At 52.7% G+C, this 15,110-nt stretch overlaps 1 protein-coding gene across 7 annotated transcripts in view; it reads right to left on the minus strand.

Annotated features, from left to right (window-relative positions):
- ANKS1A (ankyrin repeat and sterile alpha motif domain containing 1A) overlaps window positions 1-15,041 on the minus strand; it is a 74,587-nt gene extending 59,546 nt beyond the window's left edge. For all 7 annotated transcript variants that reach the window (XM_041468023.1, XM_041468031.1, XM_041468067.1 and 4 more), the window contains exon 1: window positions 14,829-15,041. In XM_041468023.1, the coding sequence (XP_041323957.1) occupies window positions 14,829-15,031 (203 nt within the window). In that variant the 5' untranslated portion in view covers window positions 15,032-15,041. The remainder of the gene's footprint in view (window positions 1-14,828) is intronic.
- Between the last annotated feature and the right edge of the window lie 69 nt (window positions 15,042-15,110).

The following is a 15,110-nucleotide window of genomic DNA, read 5'->3' on the forward strand; positions in this document are numbered from 1 at the left end:
GTCCCTTCCAAGTGACTCCTGATCTGCAGAGCATTATAAAAGGCTTTGCAGTCTAAAGAAGAACCCGAGCTCTGCTAGAGGAGAGGCAGCTAAGGGGAAACTTTATCCAAGAGGACAGGCAAGTGAGCCACAAAATCCAATTTGCAAAGGATGAGAGGCTTATCCTGAGGCATCCTGCATGCCACACAACCACCCTGTGCTCCAGGAGGATACACACATGCAGTGCACCTCCAGCACTGACACTGTTCACAGGATGATGGCTTAAACCACATGCAGAAGGTCAGTGAGACACCAAAAACCCCACTCAGGGTGGGTGGGAGTGCCCTGCCCAATCCAGGCTGCAGTCCTGTAGCATGAAGGGGACTGAGCAGCACTCAGCTGGGGTTTGTTCCTGGCAGTGGGCTCCTGCAGTGTGGTTGCCCAAATAATTTATTGCTGGATTTAACATGGCAATTAATGGTTAGAACTAGTGCCAGAAAGCCTCGTGTGCAGTCTAGAGCAGTTCTGACATTGCACCTGTGCTGCTTTTGCTTGGGCTGTAACCTGGGCAGTGCCAGCGTCCCGTGGTTTTACACATTAAACTGAGCAGTGTTTGGAAGCTGAGCTCAAACTGCTTGAGGGTGAACACATGAAAAACCAGCAGCAATTAACACAAGTGTTTCTTTCAGCTGAAGTTATGAAATGAGGAAAACCAGGGTCAGTGGTGCAGTGGGCAGGGCTGGGGATCAGAGCCTGGGGCATCTGTCCCCATTGGAGCGTGGTGTCCCCATGATAAAACACTTCCTTAGAAATCTCCAGGTCAATGCTTTACAGTAAAATGCAAAGTTTGTTCAAGGAGCTCAGAGCAGGAGAAAAGCTGGAGGCCAGGAGGGAGCTGGCCCAGCAGTGAGTGCTGGGTGCTGCAGAAATCAACTGCCAGGATCTAAAGATATTTGAAAAAAAAACATCTGCTGTGTCCTCTCCTCCCCTTTGCCTTTTTATTCCTGCAAATAAAGAAAGCTTTTATCAAAGAAAGGTCAAATCACCCATAAGATCAGACTGGAAGGATCCAAGAGGAGAACTATTTATATTCAGATGTGGGGACTGCAGCGAAGCACATCACTCCCTTCCCTCCTCTTCCTCTTCAGCTCTGCCAGAAAGGCCACACAATTCTCCTGAGGTATGGAAACAGGGTGCTGAGAAAAGCAGATGACAAAGCCTAGAACTCTCTGTGACTTTGGGCTGTTTCTGATTTCTAAACAGAAACCCCAATGAGGAGAATGCTGTAAATACAGTCCCCAGTAAAGATCTGGAGCCAATTTGACCACTGCTGCTTTTTGATTGCCTTTCTCCCTCAATCCCCAAAAAGCTCTTCACATCAAAGAGAGGGGTTACTTTTACCTTGTGCTCTCTGTTCTCAAAGGATTACCCAGGGCTCACCTGTCCTTTGCTGCACCAGGGCAGCATCTGAAGATGCTCCTGATGACATCTGCTTAAGACAACTAAGACTGAACATTGAGGACATCAGGAAAGCTCTGAAAACAGCAAAATCTGCTCCATTTAAACTATTTCTTCTGCTCAGTTTTCTCTTGCTCTGTGATTCAGCAAGGCCTTAAATAAAACTTCCTGCTTGTGAAAACTGCTGAATAAAGCACATGCTTTAGGTCACAGTAAAATCCCAAAGTACCTTTAAACAGGACCCCATTTGTCCTCTTGCTTTTCCATTTCTTTCTTCCCAACTGCAGTAGTAACTTTTCTCCCAAAACCACTTGAGGCAAGGAGCTAAAGCAAGCTTAGAGAACAAGGTGGTGTTTTCAGCTCAAATGATGAACCTTTGGGGCTGGTCACTGGTCCTCACTAACATGGTTAAGGAAGCACCAGGAGAGCTCAGGGTGCTTGTGCAGAGGCCATGGACGCCCTGTATTTACACACCCAACACCTAAAACAAAAAGCAAGATGAAACACAAGCAAACACGAGTGGCTTGGCCCAAAGGCACCAGGAAGTTTAAAGCAGTGGCCCCAGATGTTTGTGTACTTCACTCAAAGCCTTAGAGACAGTGTCAGGAGGGCAGTGAGGGCTGGAGGCGGATTCCCTCGAGTCCATTGCCCAGAGGCCACCACAGCAGGTCAGTCACACATCCCAGCAATCCACATCCACACAAGCACTGCATTCCTGCGACCCTCGATTGGTATTTCCTGCTTACAGAGGGAACACAAACAACCCAAAGGCTTTGAGCAAGGCCTCAGGGCTAGGAAGCTGCTTATGTTTTTCTGAAACATGTGTGAGGAAGGCACTGCTGCAGCCACCTTGGCAGCAGGCAGGGTTTGGCATGGTGGGATTCCAACAGAGCAGGGACCCCGCTTCTTATGCACCCCAACCACCAGACACTACAACAGCTTTTATCAACAAATGGCTGATGCAAGGCTGGAGGAGATGAAAGCAGTGTATTGCTGGGGCAAGGGACTCTCAGCTCCTCCTGGCAGGTTTTGAGAAAGCCCAAGGAGAACAGCTGGTCAGACTCCAGCTACTGGAGCGGCTGCAGAGGAAGCCAAAGCCATGAGCTTCTGCACTCCTCAACTTCTTGGCCCAGATTTTAATTTGCTATAAGAAAAGTGGGTAGATTTTCCTCAAAGTCAAAGGGTCATGAGCTCAAGATGCCAGAACGGACAGGGAAAAGCGACGACCACCATAAAGGCAGGACACACAGAAGTGACCCAGCTGACATGGCACAACACAACAGCCAGAGAGGTGCTGAGCCTGAGCTCTGTACTCAGATCCACTTCCAGCAGAGCCACTGACCAGGGATTCCAGTGAAAATTCTCAGGTTCAGTCCACTTTGACTGACACACTGCAGCAGTCAGAGCACGCCTGGCCCTCTGCACAGAGCCAGACCTCAAGCTCCCACTTCACCAGCTCTTTCTGAGTGAAGCAACAACTCTCAACAACAATTGCCAACAGCTCCAGCCTCATTGCCCAACACCTGCAGACAGTTCAGCCAGTGTAAGGTCAAAAGGGTGCTGTGAGAAACCAGCATTTCCACCAGTGCAGCAACCAATCCTCTGATGGCCAAATGATCCCTTCTCCCTTGGAAAGGAGTGGAGCCTTTTGTTCCTCAGGTGCAGCAGGTGGCCAGGAGCAGGAAACCTGCATGGGTTTGTGAAGCAGCAGCAGACTGTGAAGGATCAATTCAGGAACTGAGAGGCAGGTGATGAGCTCATCTGCTTCCCTCAGAACCAGTCTACCATCTCCCACTCCTCATTTCCAGGGGAGGCTGTTTTGGGTCAGCACAGACCCATGACAACCACACATTTAACTCCTGGGCTTGCAGCTCACACTCGAAAGGAACCAGACAGGGTTGGCATCACTAATAGAAATGTGTCCATCCAAGCTAAAACCCCCCATTAGGAAGAGGTGAGCCCTAGCCTTACAGATGGCTCCTGGCAGTGAAAATGCATTTATTTAAACTTAATGTATGGTGGGGGTGGCAGTGGGGACAGAAAGGCTGGGCCAGGCGTGGAGTGTGTGCTACATGAGAGAATCCCTCTGAGCAGGGGCAAATAAAGAGCTGCAGGACAGGAAAAATATAGGTCTGCTTTGAGTGCACATGCTGCTCTTTATTCTTAAAAGCATTACAGGCACTCTGCAACCCACTCCCATTAAGGAGCATTCCCAGCTGATGACAGGCCAGAGCAGGAGCAGCCCCACAGCACAGGCTCCAACACTGGCTCTGACCTCAGGGCCAGGGCCAAACAAGCTTGGCTGGGAGAAGTGCAAAAAGGGTCAGCCATTGAGTCAGAAAAAAACAAGCAGGGTCTTTGGGAGGGGTCCAGGATCTGGGGTGTGATGTGTGTGGAGCAGGAGCATCCCCCTGTCCACACCCTGGCCAAAGCCAGCATGATGGCAGGGGAAGAGCAGGGAAAATGGGAAGGCAACCACCCAGCATGGAGATGGGAGGGTTTGACATAGTCTGGGTTCATTCAAGGCAGGAAAGTGATCCCTAAAAGAGAACAGAGATTTGACAGCATTTACTAAATGCTGACAAACCTCTCACTGAGGTTTACTGAATGTTGATTTTGTGGCCCGTTCTCTTCTTTTGCATCTGACTAGATGGGGTTCTGAGGAATAGGAGCAAAAGGAACAAAAACATTCCTGCAGAAATTCAGTGAACTGAGCAGCATTATCGAAGTCATAAACCACTATCCCGGAACTGCAAACAGGAACCAGGGCACTGCTCAGGTAAACATCCCTCACTCTCCATTTGCAGCTCAGCTCTGCTCTCACTGCACTGGAGAAAATGCACTACGTGGAAGTAAATAAAATATTAAAAAAATAAATAAGATGCAGGGAAAATTAGCAAGACACATGCAGATGGTGGAGGTTGTTGGGTTCCACTGCAGCACAATTCCTTAGAAAGGTGCCAGACTTTCCCTTGGCCTTCCCTTCATTGAGCACTTCCAGAGAAATAGAAGGAAACCCTGGGCAGCCACAAATTCCTGATCAAAACCACCAAGCAGCTGATGCTGCAGCACTGAGCTGGCTACAGCTGGCAACCTTGCACTGGGCTTTCCCTCCCCCTTCTCCTTTGTGAGATGATTTAACAAGCTGCAGAATCCCATGGGACATGTCAGTCAGCCAACAGCAATGGAGCATCATGTCTGGAGCCCAACATGTCCATCTGCACTGTTCCCTTCTGACAGGCACACAGCTCTGGGCTTGGAGTAAAAATGTCATCAAAAGCAACTTGTGCAGAAAAAATTGTGGTAGAGCACATGCCCTCCCCCTCCTGCCATTGTCCTTGTATGGGATGGATGTGTCAACTAAGGGTTTTGGGACGGCAGAAAATGTGTCATCCTCTGCTCACTGTCAGACAATGTCAACACACCTCGAAGTGAATGTTTGTTTCCAGCACCCACAGAGATCTGATCCAATACACATCTTAGTGGGAATGTAGGATTTCTAGCACCTTGCACTGAGAAGGGTATGGGGATGGTGATACTTTATTTAAACATGGACACCTTCCTCCTCGTGCAGTCTCAGACCTCTCTATAGAGAGACAATTACCACCCCATGTTCTCCCCATCTCAGCACCAAAAGACTTCTCCAGGTCTGCTCTGCCCAGCCAGGCATGCTCCAGTGCTCCTCTGGGCCACCATGGCTTCTTCCTGGGCACTGGCCCTTCACTTTGTGCCATGTCACCCACACCCACATCCCCCTCAGCCTGGCTGCTGCCCACCCCTTCCCAAATCCTGCTCACACCCCCTCAGCTTGGCTGCTGCCCACTCCTTCCCAAATCCTGCTCACACCCCTCTCAGCCTGGCTGCTGCCCACCCCTTCCCAAATCCTGCTCACACCCCTGCTGCCCACCCCTTCCCAAATCCTGCTCACACCCCTGCTGCCCACCCCTTCCCAAATCCTGCTCACACCCCTGCTGCCCACCCCTTCCCAAATCCTGCTCACACCCCCTCAGCCTGGCTGCTGCCCAGCCCTGATGCCTGAACACTGAACCATGACGTGTCTGACCCGGGGCAGATGAAAAGCAGGTAAATAGGCCAAGTCATGGCTTCTTCCTGGGCACTGGCCCTTCACTTTGTGCCATGTCACCCACACCCACATCCCCCTCAGCCTGGCTGCTGCCCACCCCTTCCCAAATCCTGCTCACACCCCCTCAGCTTGGCTGCTGCCCACTCCTTCCCAAATCCTGCTCACACCCCTCTCAGCCTGGCTGCTGCCCACCCCTTCCCAAATCCTGCTCACACCCCCTCAGCCTGGCTGCTGCCCAGCCCTGATGCCTGAACACTGAACCATGACGTGTCTGACCCGGGGCAGATGAAAAGCAGGTAAATAGGCCAAGTCAAGCAGAGACAGAGATTCAGGGACCGAATTACCCCTTCCCTACAGCAATTAAAAAAGCAAATGCAATTATTTTGTACCAACAACTGCACACAGAGTGCACTTTTGCCTTAGGGAGACTGAAAGCAGTGAGACAGAGATTCACACGACATCCCCCTTCCCCTGTGACATTGCCCAGATCAGTGACAGGAGGACTCTGAATCGGTGCTGGCACTGCAGTGCTCAATTTCATGCACATGGAGAGACCCCAGGATGCTGAGAGGGATCCCTGGGCTGCAGCCCAGGACATCAGGACAGGCAGGAGAAACACTGTGCTGGAGTGAAAAGGAAATGAGCTGCTCTGATAGCAAAGAGCAGAATGACAGGATGAGAGGCAAGGCCCTCGAGGAGGGGGACACAGGACTGGAGGATTCAGAGCCACAACAAAGCTTCCACTGAAGCGTTTGGAGCACACTTTACCCTTGAACACAGCCCACACCAGCAGCCCAGCACTCACATGGCTCCATTTAAGCCTGTACCAATCCCAGCTCCAGCTTAACCAGGAGTCCCCGAGGGCTAAAGAAAGACACAGTGAGGAGAGATTAACTGGCAACAGTGAGGGACACAAACAAGGCACCGACACACCACTGACTCCAGAGACATTCCTTCTTGATGAGTTTTTTAATTGGGTGCCCAAAGAGCAAATGACAGGGAAAGGAGAGAGCAGAAACAGGGAGAGGAGGAGGACAAACAGAGAAGTGACCCCATGGTGGCTCAGATGGGAACACAGGGGACACACCTGGGCAGCCACAGAGCTCTGTGATCAGCTCTGCTTGTCATGTCAATGCTACACAGGCAGAGAAAGCACAGACTTGGACAAGAGTTCCTAAGGAAAAGAAGGATGGAAATCAGAAAGGACATCCTTTTACTCCAGAAGCATCCTTGAAATCCAGTCTGTCGGAGAGCAGGATCAGGAGTGAATGGCCAAGGCAGGAAATGATTCCCAAATCCTGAGATAGCTCCTAGGAGCTGTCATTACTTGTCTGCACTATCTGTACAGAGATAAGGTTAGAGCTGAAAAACAGAGTGCTGAGAGCTGAGGGCATGAGCCAGGCAGTCAAACAGAGGGATGGAGCTGACAGCCCTGCCCTGCTCTGAGGGCCCTGGGAAGGGCAGAGACCCTCCCCAAGAGCTGCCAGGGGCAGCTGCACCCACCCCTAATGCTGGAAAACTGAACCAGTAATGGAACAGGCAGCAAAGAGAGATGTTCCCACACATTTCATGGTGGATCTGCAGCTTCCAGCCCTGGTTTCACCCAAATGCCAGCTCTAACCCTGCCTACAAAGACAGCCTCAAACAGCTTTTCCTCACCAGAAAAAAAACTTAGTTCTTTGGGGAACATATACAAAATAAGATGTTCCAAACCCCTTTAAATATTTCTGCACACTTCTCTGCAAGAATAACAGACCCAGCTCTGAGCCTTTTCTCTGTTCAATACAGCTCTCCCAGCCAGAAGCTGTTTTCAGCAGCAGAGCCTTTCCCAGCCTGACATTTTTAATGTACAGAAGGAATGTACATATGCCTGTCAGACTCCTAAATATATGCAGGATAAAAACTCTCCATGACTTCAAACAATTTCAGGGTTTCTGTGGCTGTCCCAGCAAATAATTATATCTCAGCTGTAACTACTCACACCCAATAACAACCAGGATCCTCAGAGCTTTTAAACCAATTCTCTTTAGTCTTTATTTCCAGTGAAAAGGAATGTCAAGGTCACATCCTGTTTCACTCCTTCTGTGAAATAATTTCTGTTGAGATTAGAGGAAATATTTCCAAAATGCCAAATCCAGCACGAATTCCACACATCCTCCAAGTTCCATTTTCAGCTGTTCTGACCCAGAGCAGATGAGCCACAGGAGCTCAGACACAGCTTCAGGAGCTCAGACACAGCTTCACAGCCTGCACCAGGCTGAAAGGAGCTGTGAAGGGGGCACAGGGGCAATGCAGGAACTGAAAATCATGCAAAGGTGGTTACTAACAACACTCCAGGACAGCCACAAGTCATCCATGGGGATCACAGGATGAGGTCAAACATCTCTTACAGGGCAGTCACCTCTGACAGAGTCCCCACTGTGCAGTGAGAAACCATGGCTCAAGAAATCACTGGAAAGAAGCACCAGGAAAAAACCAACACAAGTCCACAGGACACAGACTCCTGTTTAAGTCATCTGATGGATTTCACTGTCCTTGTAACAGAACCAAGATGACGATGCAAAGCTTTGAAGTCTTCAGAGCTTAAGGCTTTATCCTAATCCTGGTCCTGATTCCTAAAAAAATTGTGCTGATTCCTGAAGCTGACAGCAGTGAGGAAGAAAGAGCCTGTGGAGCCCACCTGGGTCCCAGCATGGGGGTGCTTCAAACCTCAGCAGGCACCCAGCCTCTGGAATCGGATTCTGTTCTAAAATCAGGCACTTTGCAATGCCAAACTTGGGCGGGTTTCTCAGTGTCTTAATTAGGATGAGGTAAAAGTCGATTCTCCTAATTTCCAACCCACTTCAATATTAGATTTGAAAGACCACCTAGGACATCTTCAGCCTTGCTTGCCTCAGGAGCCTGCACAACAGCAGGCAATGGGATTAGATAAAAATCTAATGAGATAATGTATTTACATCATATTTATGGCACTCACTCTCAGACAGGGTTTTGTTCTCATGTACTGAGGACTATCCTCAGTACATGACACTACAGACAGTTCAGAGAAAAAAGCTTGAGGCTTATTTTTAAATCTAATTTCCCTTTAAAAGAAACCATGTATTAAAATAACAAGGGAGGAGTGTGAACATATCTGAGTTTACCAAACCTAAACACCAACTCCAGCTCAACTTTCCTCCAGCTGAATAACTCGGGCTCCTGCAGAGTGTCCAGCAAAGCCATGCACACACACTTCTCCTGTAATTCCCTCGGCATCCTGCTATGTCAGATGTACACCCTGATTTTCACCTGGAACCCTCAACAGCCACAGGACAGCAAGCCAAGAAAGTACCCAAACACAGAGACCCAGCACTTTGCATTCTGCAGCCTCCCAAACATTTAAACAGCTCACCCTCACTAACCCTGGGGAAACAGCCACCTCAACATCCTGTGTGTGCCAGAGCCAGCTAAAATCCTTGGCTTAGGAAAAAGGAAAAACCACACAAATCTACACACTGCTGAGATAGAAACAGTTCCAAACTTAAGCCCCTTGTGCAGCAACTGGATTTTCTTCCAGGACACAAACACCTGCAAGAATCCCTGCTGAGCATCCAGCACCACATTCAGTTAAAGGGCAATTGAAAAGGTTTAACTCCAATCTGATTCATCCAAACTTCTCAAAGCTGAGTATTTCTCATTGAGTTACGGCACCAGGACAAAGTAATTTTGGATTCAGGTCTAGGTGATGTGATGTGATGTGATGGACACCCAGATACATGTGGCATGAATGCCCTGCCTGACCCAGGGCAGGGCATTTCCCCACCCATGAGGGTGCAGGGGCACAACTTTTTGGAAGCAGAACATAAAGAGCTCTGAGGCTCTCCAGGTTTTGTGTAAAGAGGGCACATTTCACACACTCCAGCTCAAATTTCATTCCAAAGGCGGCTGACACCTTCCTGGCCTGTCTTTATTGGAGCCTTTGCCCCCTCCCCAGCCCCAGGCTCTGTGCTGCTGACAGCCAGCCCAGGTGCACCGACATTTCCAGCTCTGTTTTCCTCCCTCCTGCAGACAGCAGCTGTGCTCACTTCGCCAGTCGGTTGCTATAGAAACAAATCAATCCTCAATAGTTTTATTTTTACCAGTTTCTGTGAAATAGGATTTATCTCATTTCCATGACTAAGCTGTACTCTGGAGTGAGCTCTCTGGGACAGTGACAGTGCCAGCTCAGCATCGGGCAGAGCTCGTGCTGCAGTGACAAGAGGAAAGAGCCATCACCCTTCTCATCTTGAGGGCACTTCACCTTGAAAGGATTCCACAGCCAGAGCACGAGTCCACAGCTGCATCTGAGGAGTGAACAGAGCAGGAGTGGATGGCACAGCCCGGAAAGGCGATGAGCTCACACGGAGTGGAGGTGTCAGCACTTGTTCTTCTCTGTGAGAGCCAGCCTGGCAAGCCCTCGGGTGCTGCCACAGGAGGGGCTCAGCCTCCAGGATCTGCCTGTGCTTTGTCCCAGGGCAGCTGAGAGGGGCTTTCCTTCTGGTCTGGCATGACATGGATGCATTTCCTCCACTCTGTATTACCTGTACTGTGTCACACCTTTCACTCATGTCTCTTCCATCCTGTTTGTTGTCCTTCAATCTCACTGAAATGATGCATTACCTCACAAAAACCCAGCTGGATGAACCCTGTTTCTTGGCTCAGCTGCTCTCAATACAGTGAATACTGTTCCAGCCATTCATCTCCAGAAAGTTCTGCTCCCTGCCAAAGGGCCTTCCACAGCTGGAGGGGACCTGTGGCACTGAGTGGAGCAGCTCCTCTTCACCAACACCCACTGCTGGGGCACACAGGGAGCAGAAGGGAAGGGGAGACCCTGCTCCCCCTGCCCTTCCCTCCTGCTGGAGCCAGGAACTGTGCAGCCCCAGGAGGCGGGAGTTTCTTAGACCTGCCAGCTGCAGTGTTTCCCCCAACACCCACCTGGGCAGAGCCTTCCACTTCCAATCCCCCTCTCTGCCAACCAAACCCTGGAAACCTGGAGCTGCCCACAGCCCACTGGGAAGGGAGCAAGGCAGGGCTCTCTCAAGGGGGTTTCACAGGAAGGAACCCACCTACCCACCCACAATTCCCATGTGTCCAAGAAAGCCCCAGGTGCTGTGAAACCACAAGCCCTGCTTTGCACACTGGCCTGGGTGAGTGGAGCAGGGCAGGGCTAGTGCCAGTGAGCGAGGAGAGCCCGGTGCTCCTGACCCAGCCCTGAACACGGAACTGCACCGACCAAAGCAAGCAAACAAAAACTTTCCAAAACTGCATCACAAGATCACACAGAGACAAAACACTACAGAGTCGCAGCCAGTAACTGCAGCCTTTGAATTCTTAAAGAAGTACTAAGGAAACAATTCCCTGCTGAGCCCGGTGCACACCTGTGCCTGTGGCCCAAGCACCTTCAGCAATCCCTGTGCTCAGGTGTGTAATTAAAGAGGGATCCGTCCCACGGCGCAGTGCACGGGAGGGTGTGGAGAGGGGAAGGTTTAAAGTGGGTGAGATGATGAATCACAGCAGCAGGACGAGGGGAAGACCCAACGTTGCCCTGTTCTGTGGAAATGCAGCAGGAGCAGCTCCCTTGTGATGGCGAAGGGAAGAGAGGGAAGCACCTTGCTTGCACAAATCTGGGAGCTGGAACTTGGAGCCCCCCTGCTGCAGACACTGCAGGACTTGGTGCTGACCCACGAGGCCTGGGGACACATGGAGGGACAGACAGCCCGACCCTGACCTCAGACAGGGCAAACCCCCCTTCCCTGGCAACAGCACCGTGTCCCTTCCCCAGGGAATGGCAGCAGACAGGCACAGTCGGAGCCTTCCCCAGGAGCACACAGGGCACTGTCAGATCCCTGCTGTGAACCATCAGCCACACCAGAACAAATACCAAACCCCACTTTTTTAAAAAAGGACTCATTTTTCTGACTCCTAACCACCCTTGGACTGCTGGAAGCCAACTCAAGCGTTCTGCCATCCCACCACGTCACTCTTTAAACCAACCAGACCCCTCAGCAGCAGCAAACGGGCTGGAGCAAGGGTTGTGGCTTCTGTGGAGCAGCACTCGACCCTTCCCACAGCAGATGTGCACCCAAACTCCTCATTCCCAGCAGAAGCATCTCCTCGATACACTCCCTGGGGACTGCATATCCCATCTGGGGCTCAGCAGCAGCCTCAGCTTCTCCCTCTGGCAACAGAGAGCCAGACTTTTCACAGCAATAGATGGAAATAAAAAGCCGCTTCTGCAGCTTTGGCTTTAACACAACCCATCCCTCATTGCTCCTGGCAAAGCCTCCTGAATGCAGCCTGATAGCTCAGCCACAGATTGTTCTGTTGTTTCCCGCCTCTAACTTCACAGTGAACCACGAAAAAAAAAAAATACAGTAAATCAAATTCTGCAGCCTTGATGCAGAAGTGGCTCATAACCCCAAGGAACCTCAAGGATTCACAGACCATTTCTGGTTTCTGGACTTGCTGTTGCTCATAAGCCTCAAGCTGTGCGTGCACAGAGTGGGTTTTCTCTCTGGCTGCTCCTGCCTGTGCCATGGCCCATGGCTGGAACCGGAGAAGCCAGGCCTGGCTGAGGAGCCAGGATCTGCTGCTGGCTGCTGGGCCAGGCCTGCAGCAGCTCCCCAGGGCCTGGCAGATCCCAGGGGCTGCGTGGACGCCAGCAGGGAGCCCAGCCTCCCAAACCCTGGCAGCCATCACCTCTTTGTGAGCTCACCATCTGCTCTGGCAAATCCACACTCCCATTTCCCCCTCCTGCATCCTCCTCATTCCTCCAGCTCGCTGTCAGCATTCCCCATTCCCATCAGCTTCCCACTGGCACTCCTTCTCCTGCCCAGTGCCCTGAGTGTTACACCCTGGCACATTCACCCCTCGAGAGACTTAAATTGTCTTTGAAATTCCTCCTCCTGTGGCTTATCCCGCTCCATCCCATTCTGTTTCCTGCTCACCTGCAGCCAGGGGTGATTGGAATCTGTGCTGCCTCCACACCCAGCAGGCCCTGCTCGGCCTGGGAAGGAGCAGCACAGCCCAGACTGTGACAAAGTTCACACTGAACTGATAACAGACCCATGGCAGTTCAGGTTACCTGATAAAACACCACATCCCAAGGAATTTACTGCCAGGGCCATCTTCTACCGCTTCATGGAGCAGCACTTGCTCTCTTTGGAAGAGAAATGGCCCAAACCAGTGAGAGCCAGCTCAGAGCAGGTGCCAGCTCAGCACACACCTCAGCAGGTGTAATGTGGGAATTCCAGGGAATGCCTGGAATTTGTATCCCATCCAAAACTGTATCTTTGAGACACCTGAAATGCAGAACTGATAGAAAGAGCTGTGACAGGCACCTCAGGAGAGAAGAGCTTTGGGAACAGGTTATCCAAACAGTGGGACTTAAACAGAAACTAAAACAGGGACCTGAAATGGGGTGGAGAAAAGAACAAAGGTGCTGGCCCAGCAGAGTGTTTATGATCCTGCTCTGGGAGTGGAGAGCAGCTCAGCAGTTCCTGTGTCAGGAGAGATCCTTACAGACAGGAGGAGCCTCAGCAGGACCAGGGATCAGCCTGAGCAGGGCCAGGGGCTGCCTGAGGAAGGGAAAATACAGAGCACCTGAGGGAAGGCTTCTCCCCACAACCAAGGAGGGCAAAATCCTACATCAGAAAAGTTCCCATGTTCTGGCATTGGAAAAGGTGAGGCTTTCTCCACCCTAAAATTCACCTGTCTGGTCCCTGCAGCCTCTGGCCTCTCCTTGCAGGGACACTCAGCAGCTGCTTCTCATCAAAACCTCGTCACAAGCTGGAGGAGCCAGAGCCCAACAAGTGGTCAGGAGGTGGGAAACACTCACAAAGCTCCCAAATGGCAGCAGGTGGCACACAGGACACGTGGCCATGCCCCACAAGGTGCAGCCAGACCAGGAACTGCTGACAGGCACAAATCCCAGCAGGGAGAAACAGGGTCAGGGGCTGGGACCTGGGCAGGGGAAAGGGGGAGGTCCAGTGCCACCAGCAGGTACAGCCCACAGCCATGGCAGTGAACACGGAATATGAGTGACAGCTGTGACAGTCACCCTCCTTCAGACAGGTCAGCCCTGTTCACATGTGAGAAACAGTAACAGAGCCAAAGGGATGGCCTGGCTCGCCCTGGCACCATGGGACTGCTCCAGGACCATGGCACCATGGGCACTGTCCCAGGGAAAGGCCCCAAAGTGCCCAGGTGCTGTCAGGCAGTGCTGGGTCTGGTTCAGCTCACAGGGTGCTCAACTGCACCAACCCCCTGCACTGAGCTGAGCACCCTGTGGACACATCCATGCCACTCAAACGAGGGCTCAGACTGTTTAATGCATCAAAAGAGAAGAACAAAGCTCGACCCAAGGGTAGATTTACGTTTCAGAAAGGGAAACGTGTGCCCCAGGGCAGGGTGAGCTCTCGCATGTCTGCAGGCTTCTGCCACCAGCACGACCTGCAGGTATCCAACTGGGTTGTGTGAAAGGAAAAACGGATCAAATTCGGCCAAAAAGGGGCAAGTCCCATCCGTCTGAACAGCCAGGCTGCGTAGCAACAGTGTCACTTGGCACGGGACACAAACCTCCACACCTCCCAGTACAAACCAGCTGCTCAGGGACCAGGAGCATTCCCAAAGTAACCCAAAGCTGCAGCTCCAGCAGCGAGAGGTGATGCCAAAACACGGGGAAGAGAAAAAAAAAAAAACCTAACAAAGGTCCAAGAGAGCTTCAACCAGCAAATCCCACAGCGTGGGGCTGAGGACGAGCCGACCCCGGACCCGGCAGAGCGTCACCACCAGCCGCGACCACGCCAGCGCAGGGCTCGGACACCCCGTGTGACACCGGGAAAGTCACCCCGGAGATCCCGCAGCGCGGGAAGCGGCCACGGAGCCCTCCGGACACTCCAGAGCCTCCCAGTGCCGGCAGAGCAGCGCCCTGATGCCAGGGACACCGGGCAGCACCAGCGCGGGCACTGCCGGCTCCGGACAGCCAAAGTCGCTCTCCTCTGTGCCAGCCGAGGGCACAGCAGCCCGAGCAGCCCCCGTTCAGGGGTGCCCGGCTCACACCCCTCACACCCTGCAGTGTCCCCCCCAGCTCCGCCCGGGGGACAGAGCGGGGCAGACCCCGGCCCCTCCCGCAGCGCTGCAGGACAGGAACCCCCGGCAAACCCCCTTTGTCCCGCGGCACCCCACGAGCGCATCCAACCCCTCCGGCTGCCCGCAGCCCCACAGCTGACCGCCTGTTCGCCCCCGCCTCACGCCCAGCCCCTCACGGCCGCCCCCGGGCCGCGCTCACCTGAGCAGGCTGGACAGCGGGTGCCCCACACCGACGCTCCCGCCGCTCCCGCCGCCGCCTCCCCCCGCGGAGCCGCCGCTGCTGCCGCCGCCGCCACCGGAGCCGCCGAAGCCGGAGCTGAGGCGCTTCCCCGAGAGCAGCTTCTCCACGGCCGGGAGGTTCCCGGTGCGAGCGGCCTCCAGCAGCTCCTGCTCCTTCCCCATGGCCGGCGCGGCCCGGCCGCCCGCGCGACTTCCGGGGCGGGGCCGCGGCGGGGCCCGGGGGCGGGGCCTGAGAGGGCGG

Source organism: Pyrgilauda ruficollis, unplaced genomic scaffold (assembly GCF_017590135.1).
Source record: "Pyrgilauda ruficollis isolate IOZ18807 unplaced genomic scaffold, ASM1759013v1 scaffold100, whole genome shotgun sequence".
Lineage (NCBI taxonomy): Eukaryota > Metazoa > Chordata > Aves > Passeriformes > Passeridae > Pyrgilauda > Pyrgilauda ruficollis.